Below are 16,645 nucleotides of genomic sequence, written 5' to 3'. Positions count from 1 at the left end.
TGCCCACCATCCTGAACTCATCAAGTGTTCAGTGCTTGAAATAATCAGAATAGGCACACTGGGTTCCCAGACCCCTCAAGTTGATGAGGCCACTGTTACAAACAGAGTTCTAAAAGTGACTTGAGCTGCCTCTAGAGTCAAGGGGGTGGGGAGTGAATTTTTAAAGAGCCAGAGCACAATCTCATACTTAACTAACAATGCACATACTATGTCTTTGTGGCTTGTTAAGATTGGATCGGGGCTGAAGTTTGCCTTTGCATGATCCAGAAAGAAAATAATTGTTAAGCAAATTATGAATGTAAATCATGTTGTAAGAAATGGTCAAAAACACGGGTTTTGGAATTCATTAGACCCAGGCTTAAATCCTGGTCCTCTTACTGACCAGCTGTGACTTTCGGGCAAGTCACTAACCACCATGGGGCTCATTTTTTTCTGTCTGTGAAACGGAGCTGACAATTCCTATCTCAAGAGATTGTCTCTAGGTTTGTTATTAGTGTAGTATGTATTAGCGTCTAAGAAAGCAAGCTATTTTTAAAAGAAATCTATAGAGCATTATATGCTTAATGAGGACAAAAAGAATAAACATTCATAGCTTGTCTTCCTTTCCCACTCTCTTGGAAAGAAAAGGTGTTTGTACTGCTAAACTGGGAGATGGGGGTGGGTGCTGAGCAGAGTAAGCAATGATTAAAGTTGTGAGATGAAATCTAGTGGGCAGCTTAATTTACAAAATAATGGACTCTATGAAAGAAAACAAAAGACTAAACAATGTGAAAGTAGAAGATTGAGAGAGAGAGAAGAGTGCTGGATGTTTTGGGGGTAGACAGAAAGAGGGAAGGAGGGGTAGATGCAGTGTGACATTCAGGGGAACCAAGTAGGTCAAGAAAATTTGGGGACCTGTTCTGTGGTGAAAGCCTCCAGCTGCCAGTTTTTTGTAAGTCTTCTTAAGTAGCTATCCCATAGGGAGGCAAGAATAGCAGAAGGGTTAAGGCCTAGTGGACCTGGGGGTGTCGTTTTTAGAAAGTACTATCATAGTTTCCGTTCATTGAATGTTCACTATGGACCAGGCACTTTTCTGTGGACTTTATCAGGATTAATTCATTTAATTCTCAAGACAATTCTACAAGGTAGAAGCTCTTATTCTCCCCATTTCGCACATGCTAAGACGGAGTCACAGATGATTGAAGTAACTTGACGGAAGTCACACAAATGAGTAGTAGAGCTTGGGATAGCCTCAAATACTGTGATGCTAGATCTGTACTCTTATCCTGTGTGTCATTCTGCATCTCATATATATATGAGTGTCTGATCTTAAGGTAAACTTTGGGGCTGTTTGCCTTATTTTCTGGGAGCTTGGTTTATACTCAACCACCTGGCTATTCAAAATGGGGTCCACAGGCTACCCTGGAGCAGAATCTCAGGCCCACCCCAGACTCTGTATCCTAGGAAACAGGGACTGCATGTTAACAAACTCTCCAAGTGATCATGTTACAGTCTGAGCAGCAGTGCCCCAGAATGTGGACCTATAGGCAGATGGACTTTCTAGTCATGTCTCCATCCTTTACAATGTCTAGCTCAGCCGTTGCCACCAAAGAGATTGACTCTTGATCCAACAGCAGATCAGGGCATGTTGAATATGAAATAAACTAACAAGTCCTGGATGAATAACAACTGGTCCATCCTCAGCTGACTGAATGGGATGGCCAGTGCCTCCAGCCTCCAGCACCGCATCAGGCACGCACCAGATGCCCCGTGCATAGCTCTCGACCAGAGACGGAAATGTTGTGTGATAGAGACATCTAGCATACTTCCCCGACATTTAAAAAGGCCAAATAATGCCAAAGCAAGCAGAACAGTGATTATGCACTTATTCTTAACACAGTTCTTAGACAAGCTCTGCTCAATTGGTTCCCCTGTGAACTCCAGCTGATTCTCTTCCCTCGTGAGCTCTCTATTGTCTTGGCTGTGTTTGCAACTCACTCTGAAACTAATTAAGTTTCAGGATCAGTTTGTCCTGTTAAGAGAGTGTGGATATGCTGAAGTAGTGGTTTTATTATAACTTAAATTATCTGAGTGAAAGGACAATTATAATTTGATTCTAATATTGGCCAAAAGTCAGATTCCATCAAAAATAAATCTCAACAGACATTAGTCTCTGTAAAACCAGGATATTCTATGAAAGGCAACAAAGAGGATTTAAATAGGCCATGGAAAATGTATTGATAATCTGGCCATATTTTAATCCTGTTCTCTAACAGAGTGTGAAATTACTTGTTTACTTCACTTATCTGGGGCTGGAGGTAGCTCATCACTCGTTGACAGAGCCATATTTTGTGATCACCTTTCAGCAGTGAGCTTCTGCAGGGCCAAGGCCAAACAATTTGACTTTGCTGGCCTATGTACTACCTCCAAAGTCAAGGTCAGGACTGCCGTTACCTCTCAGCAGCCAGAGGAACTCATGAACGCCAATGTATATGGTCAGGGCTTTGATTTGTGCATGGACAGGGAGATAAGCCAGGACTAACTGTAAAATGTTGGGAGCTTTATTTTCAGTATCCCCACATTTCTTTCCTGTACCATATACCCCCAGAAGTGAGGGTTATGTTGTTTCACCATCAGTCTACTGTATTATCAAGTTGAACACTCTTGGGGATGCAATAAAGTATGAGAAGCCCCTGACCTAAAGGAGATATATATCGTCAGAGAATAACCACTGTGGTGAAATAGACCATGTTGATACTCTGCCCAGATCCTCTTTATCAAGTTAGTGCATTCACCCCTCATGGCTGTAATGTTAGCTGCTAATGGCTCACAGCTGCCCCTTTCTAGAGAATTGACTGATTGCTCTCAGCCAATGGAGGTGGGGGGACCTAAGAGGTTCTGCCTCCCTAGCATGACTGATTGACATGGGCTACGAGAGGCTGGACCCCTTTCCTTAAGGTGGGACCAACCCACGGCACAATTCATGCTCCAGAGCTTCCCTTGGAACCATGCTGAAGTTGGACTCCTGCTGAGACCACCTCCTTACTTCCTTCACTTCCTTTCTAGCCTCTGTTCAATTGATCCAGTGCATCTGAATCTTCTCTAGAATGCTCAGCTTAACCCTTGCAGAAGCTACTACTGCCATTAGCCTGAAAGAGCAAAAGGAGAAAACATCCCAAAGTGCAGTGAGAGCTGGACCCTTGGAGATAGGGTTGCCTGACAGGACCTGGGTCATGTAGGGACTTGGCCACTGCTAATGATCAGGGTAGGAATTGGGGGGGAAAATATGGGTGCTGTAGGCCCACCATCCTTAACTCATCAAATGCTCAGTGTTTGAAATCATCAGAGTAGGCACACTGGGTTCCAAGACCCCTCACATTAATGAGGCTGCTGTTACAGAGTTCTAAACAATTCTCTCTCTCCTTCCTCTGGTTATGCGCCCCTTTAGTCAAAACTAACAGGTGTCTTAGTCCATCTAAGCAGCTATAACAAAATACCACAGACTGAGTGGCGTTATAAACAATAGAAATTTCTTGCTACAGTTCTGGAAGCTGGAAGTTCAAGACCAAGGTCCTCTTCTGGGACATAGACTTCTCACTGTCCTCACATGGTTGAAGGGCCTGGGGAGCTCCATGGGTCTCCTTTATAAGAGCTCTAATCCCATTCATGAGGGTTCCACCCTTATGACCTAATCACCCCGAAAGGCTCTTCCTTCTAATACCACCACCTTCAAGGGTTAGGACTTCAACATTTGAATCTTGAGGGGACACAAATATTCAGGCCATGGCAACAGGAAACTAGCCAACAATGAGCTGGCAGTCAATAGAGAAATTATCTTCATTTTATAGATGACGAGATTCCACTGTAGGGGACTAATGCCTTATGAGTTTGAAGAAGCCATTCCAGGTTTTCCAGTGAATCTATAAGGAAACAGAATTCTATTTTGTTTTCCAGTGAATCTATAAGGAAACAGAATTGAATTTTGCTTCTAAAAGACTCTTTCACCCAGCTGGCATAGCTCAGTGGTTGAGCGTTGACCTATGAACCAGGAGGTTGTCGGTTCGGTTCCTGGTCAGGGCACATGCCCAGGTTGGGGGCTCGATCCCCAGTGGGGGATGTGCAGCTGATCAGTGATTCTCTCTCATCATTGATGTCTCTCTCTCTCCCTCTCCCTTCCTCTCTCTGAAATGAATAAAAACATATTTATAAAAGAAAAGAAAAGACTCTGTCAATGTCCTTACAGGTCAGTCCTCCTCAGAGGGAGGGCCATGTTGATGGCTTCTGGGGGGAGGGAGGGGGAAGGCTGTAGCCCTGGCCCTCCTGGTACAAAGTGCTATTGAAAGGTTATCAAGTGGAGATGGGGAGGGCCCTGCAGATCTTATTTGTGGCTGTTGTTCCCATGAGTCCAGAACCAGAGGCTCTGAGCTTTTTCTCTCACATAGTCATCCTCTTGCTCCACGCCCCCCCCCCCACCCCCACTTTGATTCTAAATCCCGATGTTGCAGGTAGGAGCTGGAAGGGAAAGGGGAGCATGGACTTGGGCACTTGGGGCAGGAAATCAGATCCGGGGCCTCTGTCTTGGAGCTGGTTTGCTGCAAAGGCATCTTGAGAAGGTGGACCAGGGCTTAGGGAAGGGAAATGGGGAGTGTTTCTTCAGGCGGGGCAACCTGCATCTCTGTGCCATCACGCAGAAGGTAAAACTTGGAAAGTGATTAAATTGATGAACCAACAAACCTGTAAAATTTCACACAATCGATGCCCTTCCTATAGAACCAGATTGCAGATTGCAGTCTATTGCACTAATTCATTCATGTTTCACAAACTAAAATGTTTACTATGCAAAGGTATGCAAATCGTATAGGAAAATAGTGTTCTTAGCCAAGTACACCAACACCTGTTGGTTGTTTTTTCTTTTTTCTGCTTTCTGTTTGTTTTGTTGGTTTACTTCACTGGCACTATGCCACTGGGGTGGGGCGTGAGATAGTAAATATAGTCAGCATTTGAACAATTTCCTAAGTGGCGATTGAGAGGCGTTATCCTTTTGACAAATAGTGCGCTGATCGGCATGTCTCTTTTCCTCTCTTTCTTGCCTAACACAGAATGAAGAAGATGAGCAACATTTACGAGTCGGCGGCCAACACGCTGGGGATCTTTAACAGCCCCTGCCTGACCAAAGTGGAGCTGCGTGTGGCCTGCAAAGGCATTTCCGACAGAGACGCCCTCTCCAAGCCAGACCCCTGCGTCATCCTCAAGATGCAGTCGCACGGGCAGTGGTTCGAGGTAGGCATGTCCATGCCATGGACAGACGCGTGGCTAGATGATTTGTTTCAAAATATTTTGGCCTTCCCATCCTTCGGTGGTTTATTTTGATGAGATGAGAAATTCTGGATGTGAAGACGATGATGATTCTGCTTGAATTGTGAGGTTTGGATGTGGCTGTTTCAGAGCTGTGGGTATTTTGACATTTACCCTTAGTTTGTGCGCTCCTGGTGGACATAGTGGGAGGACTGCCTCCCAGGGACCGCATCACACAACATTTATGTTTTTGGAGGGAGAACTTAATATTTGCTAAACTGGAATGGGTACTTATCAAGTGTCAGGCACTGTTCCAAGAGCTTTACATAGAAATAACTAACTTAGTCCTCACGACAATCCTCTGAGACAGACTGGTTAAGGCTTTGTCCAGGATCATTTGGCTTGGAAGTGGAAAAATCTCATATTTGCACCCAGGAACTGGAGCGCCAGTGCCCCCACGCTCTTCATGGCTATTTTGTCATAATGGTGGGCACCTGTGTAGTCTTCGGTGGCTTGCGTGGCAGTATTGCAGGTTGAATTCTGCAGTTTGGTTTTGTTTATCTAGAAGTTGAGACAAATTGGATGAGGACTGGCTGTTAGGTGTTTTGTTTTTTTTCTTTTTCGCTTCTAGGTACCTAAATAAGCTGTGCTTTACGAGATCAGGTCTGAAGAGAAGGGGGCATGGGGAGGGGCAGGGGTGCAGCAGAGTCAGCAGCTATTATCCTCCCTAAGGGAACCTGAGAGCTGGTGGAGTTTGGATACAGGTTTGAAGCCATGCTGAGTCAAGAAAGAGGAGACTGCTACCTGCTTGGGATCCTCCAGGACCAACTCTTTTAAGACTTCAGTACTTCTCCCACCTGTTTGCGAATCAGGTGCTCCTCTAGGGGGCAAAGTCTTCCACTTCACAGTAGAAAGAAGGCCCCAAGGTCCTAGAAGTAGTGCATTTGCTTATCAGTACCTAAGTGATAAGAGCCAGTCCTCCGAAAGAGGGTGGCGGGGGGTGAGATGCAGGTTGGTGAGCAGATGTATTGAGGTGAGGAGGCACCATGCATGGGGGGATGACAGATGGGCAGGTTGGGGATCTTACTTTCACTTCAGGCGTATCCAGGGCTTATATTGTAAACTAAAACCGCATTCACAGGCCACCTTAATGTGTAATATATATGTTTTTTCCTTCTAAATATCCTCATTAACTTTGTTAGTGGGTTTCACTGTTTTTCATGAACAAAACTAAGTGGAATTTCTGCATCAGAAAAAGGTCACTCTTTGAAAATCAGAGGAAAAAAAATTCATCTCCTAATACCCTCTTTACATAATTCAGTAATTGTTTGTACATACTTATTTTCAGTTTTATCATGCATGTAAAGTTTTCTTTCCTGATTTTTTTATTCCCCAGTAGCATATGTGTTTCCCCACAGTGCTATAATACTCATAATTTTCAAGGCTGTATGAAATGCCATCAAATGGATTTAATGAATTATTTTTTTCACTTCAAAGTTGCTTCACAAAAATATCCTATTTTCAGTGATGTTGCATTGGACATCCTTGCACATGTGGATTTTCCCTCCTTTTGGGATGAGTTCCTCGGAGAGATTCTGTCAGAGTGGAGCTCGGGGGACAAGGACAGGGCGCTTGTGGGCCTTTTGATACGTGCTACCAAATTGCTTTTCCAAAGTGCTCTATTACAGTGTCACTCCAAGTGTGGCCTGCACACCGCTCCCCATCCACAGACCTTTTGTCACCCATGCGCAGTGAGATAAGAGACTTGTGCCACAATGTGTATTGATTCACTGCTTCCCTCCCCTAGAAAGTGTGATGTCCGCTGAACCTCCAGCATGCTTAGTGATGTGGCTGATTGTTATTCCGGCATCTTGAGATGCTCTTCTCTGATCACTTTTACACTCTTAACAACACACATTCAGGATTCAGTCTGAATAACTGAGCCTGTGCCAGGTAACTAATAGGACTTAACCCAGGTCACTAACTAGTACCAAAGGAGCAGGAAATGCAGAGAAGCTAAGAGGGACTGTGAGGGAACCCAGAGACTAACCGTAGGAACCTGCTACTTTGCTCAGGAAGTGTGCAAACCCAGCTTGTATGGGATTGTAAGTGTCTGGCTATTAAATACTTGGGAATTTTGCAGGCCTGAGTGTGAGTCTCTACTACACCATAGACAATGGCCAACGTTTCAAATCAGAGCTTCTTTTGCCTTCCCCTCCCTTCTTCCCCCTTCCAGAGCCAGTTGTTAAGCATTTCCCAGCACATCACTGGGTGAGAGGGATGAAGGAGGAACCACACAGCGGGAACACCCAGCAGAAGCTGGATGCATGGAAGGAGGGCCTCCCCAGTGGGAACCAGAAAGACAGAGGAGATGGGATAGTGCTGGGAGTGCTGCCTGAAAGGGAGATGGGGCTGCCCTGGCCTCCCCTCTGCTGCTCTATCATCTCCCGGCAGCGTCTTCCATTGACCAAACCTTGATGGAAGCCAGCGGCAAGGCTTGCAGACAGAGAATGTGTCTGAGAGCAAAGAGGTGAATGACCAGCGCATAAACCTCCTGACAACTCACAGTGACTTGCAGAATCATTCACCCTCTCTGATCATGAGTACTAGCACCTACCTTTCAGTGCAAATTCAGCCAGTGGTCCTAGGCTACCCATTAGAAGCACACCTGTGCGCGCTTCGGCAGCACATGTACTAAAATTGGAACGATACAGAGGAGATTAGAAGCACACCTATGCTAGGAGTTAGAAACACCCGGCAGTCTACTGAAACCACGTCGCTACACTATCTCTGTTTAATGAAGGCTAGCAAATGTGGGCACTGCTCTGGGACAAGATTTATTGATAAGCGAGTTTTCCTGTATCTTGCCCCTAGAACATGTCTGGATTTACAGAGCGATTTCTGTGTACAGGATTACAGAGGTGAGGGAAAGCCCTGCAGAAGAGAATACATGCTGGTTGTCACTTCCTTGGCGGTCTTCGTTATGGGGAAATCTGGTAATTGACCAAGTGAAGAAAAAATAGAGGCCAAACTGATTTGCATAATGAAGAGATTGCTGGGAGTGGGGGGTGTCAGGCTGAAGAGAAAAAAAAAAACAGGGTGAGCTTATGTTTTATAGGGAATTTTAAAGTTTGGAAAAAGAAGCCCTATCTAGACGAGCACCGTCGCTGCAATGATGGCAATGCCTCTATCTGCGGGGGCCAATCAGGGCGTCACTGGCCACATGTGAGCACCTGAAAGGTGGACGGTGTGACTGAAACACTGACATTCTTAATTATTTAGTTTTAATTAATGTCAGAGTAAGTGCAAATAGCTGACACAGTTCCAGAGTATGTTTGGTATGCCAGAGAATTCGGCTGGGCTGGGGAGAAGGGGAAAGGGGGTTTATAAAAATGTAGCCATGGGCTATTAATTTTACAGCCTAAGTTTTTCTGGGGAGCTGTAACTAAAGATTGACATTTCCTTTTTATTACGTGTGATTGCTGGCCTGTGCTTTCTGTAATGGAATTCCAGCACGGGAAGGGTCCCCTTATGCCCTGCTTTACAGCTCAGGTTACTAAGGTGCTTCCCAAGGGGCCGCGGGGCTGGGGTGTGGGGGATGGATGGGGAGGAGAAGTGGGGGTGGGGGGGAAGGACTGTTTGCTTTGTTAATTGGCTGTAACTTGTTAGCAATGGAAGAGGACATTTGACCTCTAAGATGTATCATAAAAACTTGAGCCTGATTTTTATATTGAAAAAGATCTATAATCTGACCTTCTATGCTGCTAATAGTATTAAGAGTCAATGAAGATAAATCTATTTGTCTTTGAAATATTGGAAATCAAATTGATCTGAAATGCACAATGGATTGTTGCTCTTTACATGACTGAGAAGCCAGAGAGGATGGTTTCGTTTCTTTTCGAGAACATGGAGATAGGATGGTACTTTCATTGTGTGCAGCTTTGTTAATGGCCATGAATGTAACTGTCAAAAAGAAGGAAAGAGAAAATTTGTAGCTTGGAAATATATTCCAAATTGAGACGTTCAGACCTATCATTTAGTTTCCCTAATTTAGAATCATACCTATTTTTTAAAATTCCTGCTGCACCTACTCCTGGCCAGATCATGGCAACAGTCTAGGGTACAGTTCAGGGTAATGATCATTGAGAACACATTTCACAAGTCCCCTGACTCCTGGAAATGAATGTCGTGTCCAAGTGGAATAAACGAGCACTGACTTCCCAGGGGTCAAAGGCAAGGGCCATTGTGAACCAAAGACTTGTATTCAGTTTCCTGGAGCATATGTTCTATTTCCTGGCCATGCACAGTGTTCTCCACAAAGCAGAGCTAAGCTCAGGATGCCCTGGTCCTTGGCGGAGATCCTATAAGTGGCAAGTACTTGTCCTCATTGGAAAGAGCCAAATTATTTCCCACAGTACTAGAGTGTTGCTCCGAATACCTTATTTCCATTTTTCCCATTTAATTTTAGTACAGTTATGAAGCTCCTCCATGGGAAGCTGTAAGTAATTCTGAGGACTAATTACCCTTGAGTCAATTCCGTATGAAAACATGTTATGACGAACCTGGTGCTTTGGTAGATTCTTGGCAATAACAATAATTATTGGTGATAATTAGTGTGGTTATATCTAACATATCAAGTATCAGTGGATTCTAATGCAAGATTATTGTTCATAATAATAATATATTCAAATAATTTATATTTACAGAGCCCATCTACTTACATTACTTCATTTATTTCTCATAACAGCCCCATGAAAAGGAGGCACAGACATTGAAATTAGCCCCAGCATGTATTAAGTACCATGAAAAAGACATGGGTTGTATCCTCAATGACTTCAGAGTCCAGGAGAAGAACTTGCCCTATTTTAGAGTCAGATGATCACGTGATCTTGAGAACCAGGGCTCAAAACAGGCCCTGGCTTAAATCTCTTCCTTTCCTTAAATGTGCAGTGGGTACACCATGTCAAAGGTGCCTAGGCTACCTTTATATGGAGAGGAGCTAAAAATCACTCTTTCATTCCTCCATTCATTTCCAACTTTCCTCCACACTCTCTACTTACCCAGGTGCCTATAGGGTTTGCTTGGATATGACTGAACATCCTTGCTAGCAGAACAGAAGGGGAAATATGGGTCCGTGGTGGTAGGCTTGCTCATTCCCAAAGAAGTGGGCTGTGAACTTTTTCAGCAATTCTTTCTCAGCTAGAGGACTCATGGGAAGAGTTCCATGGAACAGTCTCTTTCATGCTGGGGACAGTAGTGAGCCCTCACCATTTGTGTATCAAGCTTGGAGGATAAAGCCCAAGGTAGTATTTTCAACTGTACCTGAGATAGTCAATTTTTGGTTGCTCCAAAGTGCTGTAATGTTATGCAAATGGGTCAGGCAATATGAACAGTTAAGTGATGACAAAATAAAGTAGCAAAATATATATGCTGATACCAGCTATGCAGTAGCTATTTTACATGTATACTTCCTAATCCTCATAACTGCGCTACTGTGTCAACTTTACTAACCAGGTAAGGAAACTGAGGCTGGGAGGAATTAATAAATCACCCAAGGTCACATAGCTAATAAGTAGAAAGGCTGAAATCTGGTTGATTCTAAAACCTATGCTCTCTTCTCTTTCCCAGAGATTGCTCACTTGAAGCTGGAGGCCTTTGTCTAGTCTCCAGATTATTTTGATTGTCTTTCATGGTGTCCAAACAGGAAATGGCGCATAAAACTCCAGGTTTCTGGTTTAACTTTTGAGTTACCAGAAAATCTGACAACATGAAGCCTTTCAATTTTGTGCAATGAGGAGCTGGAGATAGTCAACAGCTGCTCAGACCCAGAGTATGAGTCTGTCCCCATGCTTCCCACTCGTGAGCCTGCTTCACTCATTATCCCTACAAGAATGGCCCCTGGAGGGGTCTGATGGAGACTTCTGTACGGCCCTGGGCTGTGTCTCTGAAACAAGATTAACCTCTCCATTATGGACACAGACAGGCACTAAAAAAATGAAGATTATGTCAATTAAAGCTTTCCCTCTGAATGCCACAAACAAGCTCCTTTCTCGAAAGATATTATGTTCACACTTTACTGACTTGTAGTGTTTTGGTGGCTAACACCTAGGCTTGGCAGATGATAAAAAACAACGGTTTTCTGCACTTGTCCACAAAGTTTCCACTTTGGTTTGACATCAAACTCCCATTTGAGAAAACTTTGAGATGTTTTCTACCTCCCCCGTAACACATTCTTAATATGAATATATATTTTTTTAAAGTTGATTTTGCTAATATTAGAAATCTTACCCCAAGCACTGAAGAAAGCAAAATGAAACAATCAAAGCATGGAACATTTCCTAAAATATATATTACTATTTAAAATCTGTAACAGAAAACAACACATACTTTCAGCCACGGACTCTCAGATTGTGTTCCCATTGATTGACATTCTAGTAAGTGACAGAAATGCCAACTCTAAAATACCTTTTATGCTAATAAAGTATTACTTTTATCTATTACATATATTGGGGGTCCTATAGTCAATTCTGGCTTAAAATGGAAAACTATGGATCCATTGCTCAAAAATGTGAAAACTCAGAGAGAGAGAGAGAGAGAGAGAGAGAGAGAGAGAGAGAGAGAGAGAGAGAGAGAAATGAAGCCAGAGCCGGTTTAGCTCAGGATGAAACTAAACTACTTATGCCCTGACTCACCAAGCTTCAGTTCAACCTGAGATCACTGCCCGACAGCTGCCGGACAGCTTAGGAAGCTGTCATAGCAGGCAGATGGGAGCTGAGGTGAGTTTGGAAGCAAAGCCTAGGTCCACCACTCATTAACGGTGTGACCTTGGAAAGCCACCTCCCATCTCTGAGCCTCTCCTACTACCTCGAGTCTTAAATGGCTGTTGTCAGGATTAATGATTGGCTGGCAGGATAATGCCAGCCAATCATTAATCCTGAACCTGTGGCATCAGCCTCTTGAGTTATCTCTGCGATCTTATCGTGTGGAAATGCCTCAGCTTCCCTGGGCCTGCATTTTCAACATCGGGCAAATGGAGGCAACAAGACAGCCTATTCATGGGTTTATTATAAGGATGAAGCGAGATGCTGCTTAGGAGTTGATTAACATAGTACCCAGGGCATAGTGAGTGCTTAATAAATATTACACGGCATTGTGTTTAAAGGAGATAATGTGTGCAAAGCTAATGTGGTTGGCACATCACGTAGAACTCAGTGCATAGACAATGATATCAGGTAATACCTGCATCGAGGTGTGTTTAATGCCAGAGGCAAGTGTTTGGACCGTTGCCCAGCCCAAGTATTCTTGATCACATTCTTCTGTGTAAAATAAGGGAAGTTTCAGCAAGAAATTTTAACAGGTCTCTAAGTTTCTGCCAAGTTTCTGACTCACCACTTTGATGTGTCTGGGCTCCCCTGGTAGGGAATTATCTAAGCCTCCTTATCCCTGCACTCTCTGTGTTTTGAAGAAGATGAATAGACTGGGAGCGACTCCTTTCCACTTGTCCCCGTTCTCTAATCTGTGGACAGGAATCAGAGAGGCTGTGCTGATAACCTGAGCTTTCCATCTTTGCTTCTGCGCCAACATTAGCCCCCACTGTTTTGGCGGTCTTAGAAGAGAAGCGACAAGAAAATTCTTCCCTCTGGAAACTCCAGATGTTCTCGGGGGTCAGTTCATAGGCTAATGAAATATTTTATCTTGATTCAAGCCCAGAAATGTTCAACTTCCTATCTTGGCAAGTCCGTTTTCAAATGCCTTGATAGTTGAAGAGCTTCCTCTCATCTGAGAATTTAGTCTTAGATATTTTTTTCTTGAATGTGAAGACGAGTTTTGGTTGAAAGATTACAGTTTTGGAACTGTGTATCAAAGCAAGAAAGTTTGAGACCTTTTTAACCCCTTCCCCCCTTGAATTCTAGTCTTTTTTTTTTTTTTTAATATTTCAGAGGGGAAGGGAGAGGGAGAGAGAGAGAGATAGAAACATCAATGATGAGAATCATTGTTCTGCTGCCTCCTGCACGCCCCCTACTGGGGATCGAGCCGGCAACCCAGGCTTGTGCCCTGACCAGAATCGAATCAGGGGCCCTTCAGTCCTTAAGCCGATGCTCTATCCTCTGAGCCAAACTAGCTAGGGCGAATTCTAGTCGTTTTAAAACAACTTCTGAGAACCTGGGATTTGGTGGGGTCACCTATTTAAGGCTACTCCTGTTTCCTACCTTCAGCTTGTTCCAGTTACTGCTATTGCATAACAATTATCTCCAAATTGAACAGCTTAGAATAGCCATTTTATTAAACTCATGAATTGTGTGCATTGGAACCTCAGACAGGGCACAGTGGGGTTGGCTCTTCCCTGGTCCACAATGTCTGAGGCCTCAGCTGGGAAGACCGGAAGACGATCGATGATGTGAGGCTGGGGTTTCAAATCATCTGAAGGTCTCTTTGCTCTCATGTCAGGCTAGGACTTCATTGGGAGCGTCCGCATGTGGCCTTCCATGCACAGCAGTCTCAGGGCAAGGGCACAGCCCCCGCCTCTGAATAGGAAGGTGTCCAATGTTTGCCTCTATATCTGGCAACATGAGTTAACTAAGGAGCCTCATCTTATTATCACACTAGTAGCCCATTTGTAGGAAGAATCCTGCAAGCGGCTGCTGCAGCCACCCGCCCCACTCCGCCCCGCTCCGCTCCGCCCCGCCTGGGTGTTCCCTCTGGCAACCACCTTGCTTTCTGCTTTTCCTCCCTCTTCCTTCTAAGTTTCTTCAGTCTTCATTCCTTCCTCCCTCAGCATATGCAAATTAACCGCCATCTTTGTTGGGTAATTTGCATACTCGCCTGATTGGCTGGTGGGCGTGGCTTGGGCGTAGCGAAGGTGCGGTCAATTTGCATCTTACTATTTTATTAGGTAGGATGCTCCTATGATTACCTTAAAGGGCGTGGCTAGGAGGAACGAAGGAATATTTATAATCCCAATTCCCATTTAGGGTGTTGTCTTACAAGCTTGAAAGCTGCCAATAATGAACTTGTAAAAGGTGAGCCTTTCTACTCCACTCTGATTGATACACTTAGGAAATGCATAGCCTGAAGAAGTGCAAAAGGAAGAAAATGTAAGTTGAAGTTTCTAGTCTGGTTTTAAACACCAGTCTTAAGAATAATACACATATATGCTAACACCACTAGATACAACAAAGGGACAGAAGAAGAAGAAAGAGAAGAAAAAGGGGGAGGAGGGAAAGAGGAAGAAGAAATGAGCAACTAGTGTCTGCATAGCCCTTCTACCTTTTTTTCCATTGGTTCCTTGCAACAGCCTACTGAAGTCAGTACCGTTATTTGTATTGCCCATTTACAAATGAGAAAACAAATTCAGAGATGTCATGCTATTTCTAAGATCAAATACTCAGAATGAATGGAACCTACTCTCTAAAAACATAGGATTTCTGATTTCGGATCCTTTCACAGCACAGGCCCTCTGCTGCTCAAACCCATTATGGCAAGTCCTGCCTCCTTCTTAGACACCAATGCTCCTATGGCTGTGGCGCCACAGAAGTCCAAACACAATGGTCTCCATCTCTTTGCTGCTGGATCCTTTTCTTGCACACTCTTGATCCACTACCTTGAGATTTGCCCAACTATAGTTATCAATCCTAATAAATATTTTCCTCTATAATTTACTGGCAAGAGAGCAGTTCATTCTACAGTTGAGCCACGATTCACATACCAGCCCACTGATGCTACATATGTAAATGGTTCAATTTTTTATTCACTCAGCAAACATTTATTGAGCTCCTACTGTATGCTAGGCACTGTTCCATGGGCTGGGAATATAGCAGGGAACAATACCTGGCCCAAGCTTTTGTGCTAGTGTGGGGAGAATAGAAAATAAACAATAAAGATCTACTCTGTTGTCAGGTAATGGCACATGCTATGAAGAAAAATGATTTAGGGAAGGGTGTGGAAAATGATAGGGAGACTACTTTAAAAATTGTAGTCAGGGAAGACTTCTCTGAGGAAGCAATATTTGCATAGGAACCTGAATGGGTATGGGAGTTAGTTATCTGGATGCATGGACAGTGTTCCAACAGAAGGACTAGCAGAGGCCATGGCAGGCATTTTATTGGCTTATTTAGGGTATAGCATGGAGGCAGGGTGGCTGGAGAGCAGTGGGATAAGAAGGCAACAGGGAGAAAATAAAGTTGAAGAGGCAGCTAGATGGAAAATCGTGTAGGGCTTTGTAGGTCATAGAAGGGATCCTGGATTTTATTCCAAATGTGATGGGGTGGAGGGCACATTAGAAGGCTTGGAGCAGGAAAACGATTTGCATATCTCTATATATAAAACCCTAATATGCAAATAGACTGAACGGTGGAACAACTGAACAACTGGTCGCTATGATGTGCACTGACCACCAGGGGGTGCACGCGGAACATGGTGAGCACCCGTTGCGGCGGGATGGTGGAGCCGGTGAGCGGAGGCACCAGACCAAAGCAGGACACAGGTCACTGTCATCAAGGTGAGCCTCTGGTGGTTACTGAAAATTCTTTGCTCCTGCGCGCCGCAGTCCTGCCTGGAGTTTGCACCCCCTGCCAGTGCTGGTCCTGCTTGCACTGGCTGTCGGCCCTGATCACTCGGTGCCATCAGTGGGTGTGAGTGGTGGCTGTTGGCCCCTATCACCCCTGAGGGCTTCTCCATCTCCCCCTGCTCCTGAGGGGTGATCGGGGCAGCAGCCGCTGCTTGCACTTGTTGCTGGCACCAGCCCCCAATCGCTCTGCGCCGTCAGTGGGTGCGAGTGGGGCCTGCGCTGTCAGCGCGTGGGAGCAGCGGCAGCAGGAGCGAGGCTGCTGGCAGATAGGGGACCAGGGGCCAGGCAGGAGGGGCCAGGCGGGGGTGCGGAGGATGGCTGAGACCCACCCCAGTGTCCACCACAGCCTCGCGGCCCACAGTTCCTTTCAAGGTGCACGGATTTGTGCACTGGGCCCCTAGTTAAGAGATAACATTGCTTGTGCCAGACAGTGTACAGAGATAAGAGCAGGTGCTGGAGACAACTCAGGAGCTACTGCATTTGTTCATGTGAGAGGTATAATAGTTTGGAGCAGGTGGTAACCATGGAAGAGATGAGAAGTGGTTTGAAATGAGATGTTTACAAAAAGTAGACTCTAAAATTTGCTGATGGATCAGGTGCAGAGTATGAGAAAGAGGAGGCAAGAACAATTCCAGAGCTCTAAGCAATTGGGTGAATGATGATGGTAATACTGGGTGAAGAGCAGGTTGTGTCAATGGTTCTACAATGAACATGATTCTAGTGGTGAGAGACAGTATGGTGTACTGGTACAGGGTGATTCTGGTCACAGACTACCAGTATATTTGAATCCCAGCCCTATTTACC

General features: G+C 44.7%; 1 protein-coding gene across 1 annotated transcript in view; it reads left to right on the top strand.

Moving 5' to 3' along the window:
• The window catches only part of CPNE4 (copine 4), a gene marked incomplete at both ends in the record, with an annotated part of 366,239 nt that overhangs the window by 81,611 nt on the left and 267,983 nt on the right, over nucleotides 1-16,645 (top strand). The window contains one exon of the mRNA XM_079795664.1: nucleotides 5,079-5,259. Within this exon, the coding sequence (XP_079651790.1) occupies nucleotides 5,079-5,259 (181 nt within the window). The remainder of the gene's footprint in view (nucleotides 1-5,078; nucleotides 5,260-16,645) is intronic.

The sequence above is a fragment of the Cnephaeus nilssonii genome (assembly GCF_951640355.1).
Source record: "Cnephaeus nilssonii genome assembly, chromosome: 17".
Taxonomy (NCBI): Eukaryota; Metazoa; Chordata; class Mammalia; order Chiroptera; family Vespertilionidae; genus Cnephaeus; species Cnephaeus nilssonii.
The sequence above is the reverse complement of the archived record's forward strand: the minus strand, read 5'-3'. Positions and strand labels throughout refer to the sequence as shown.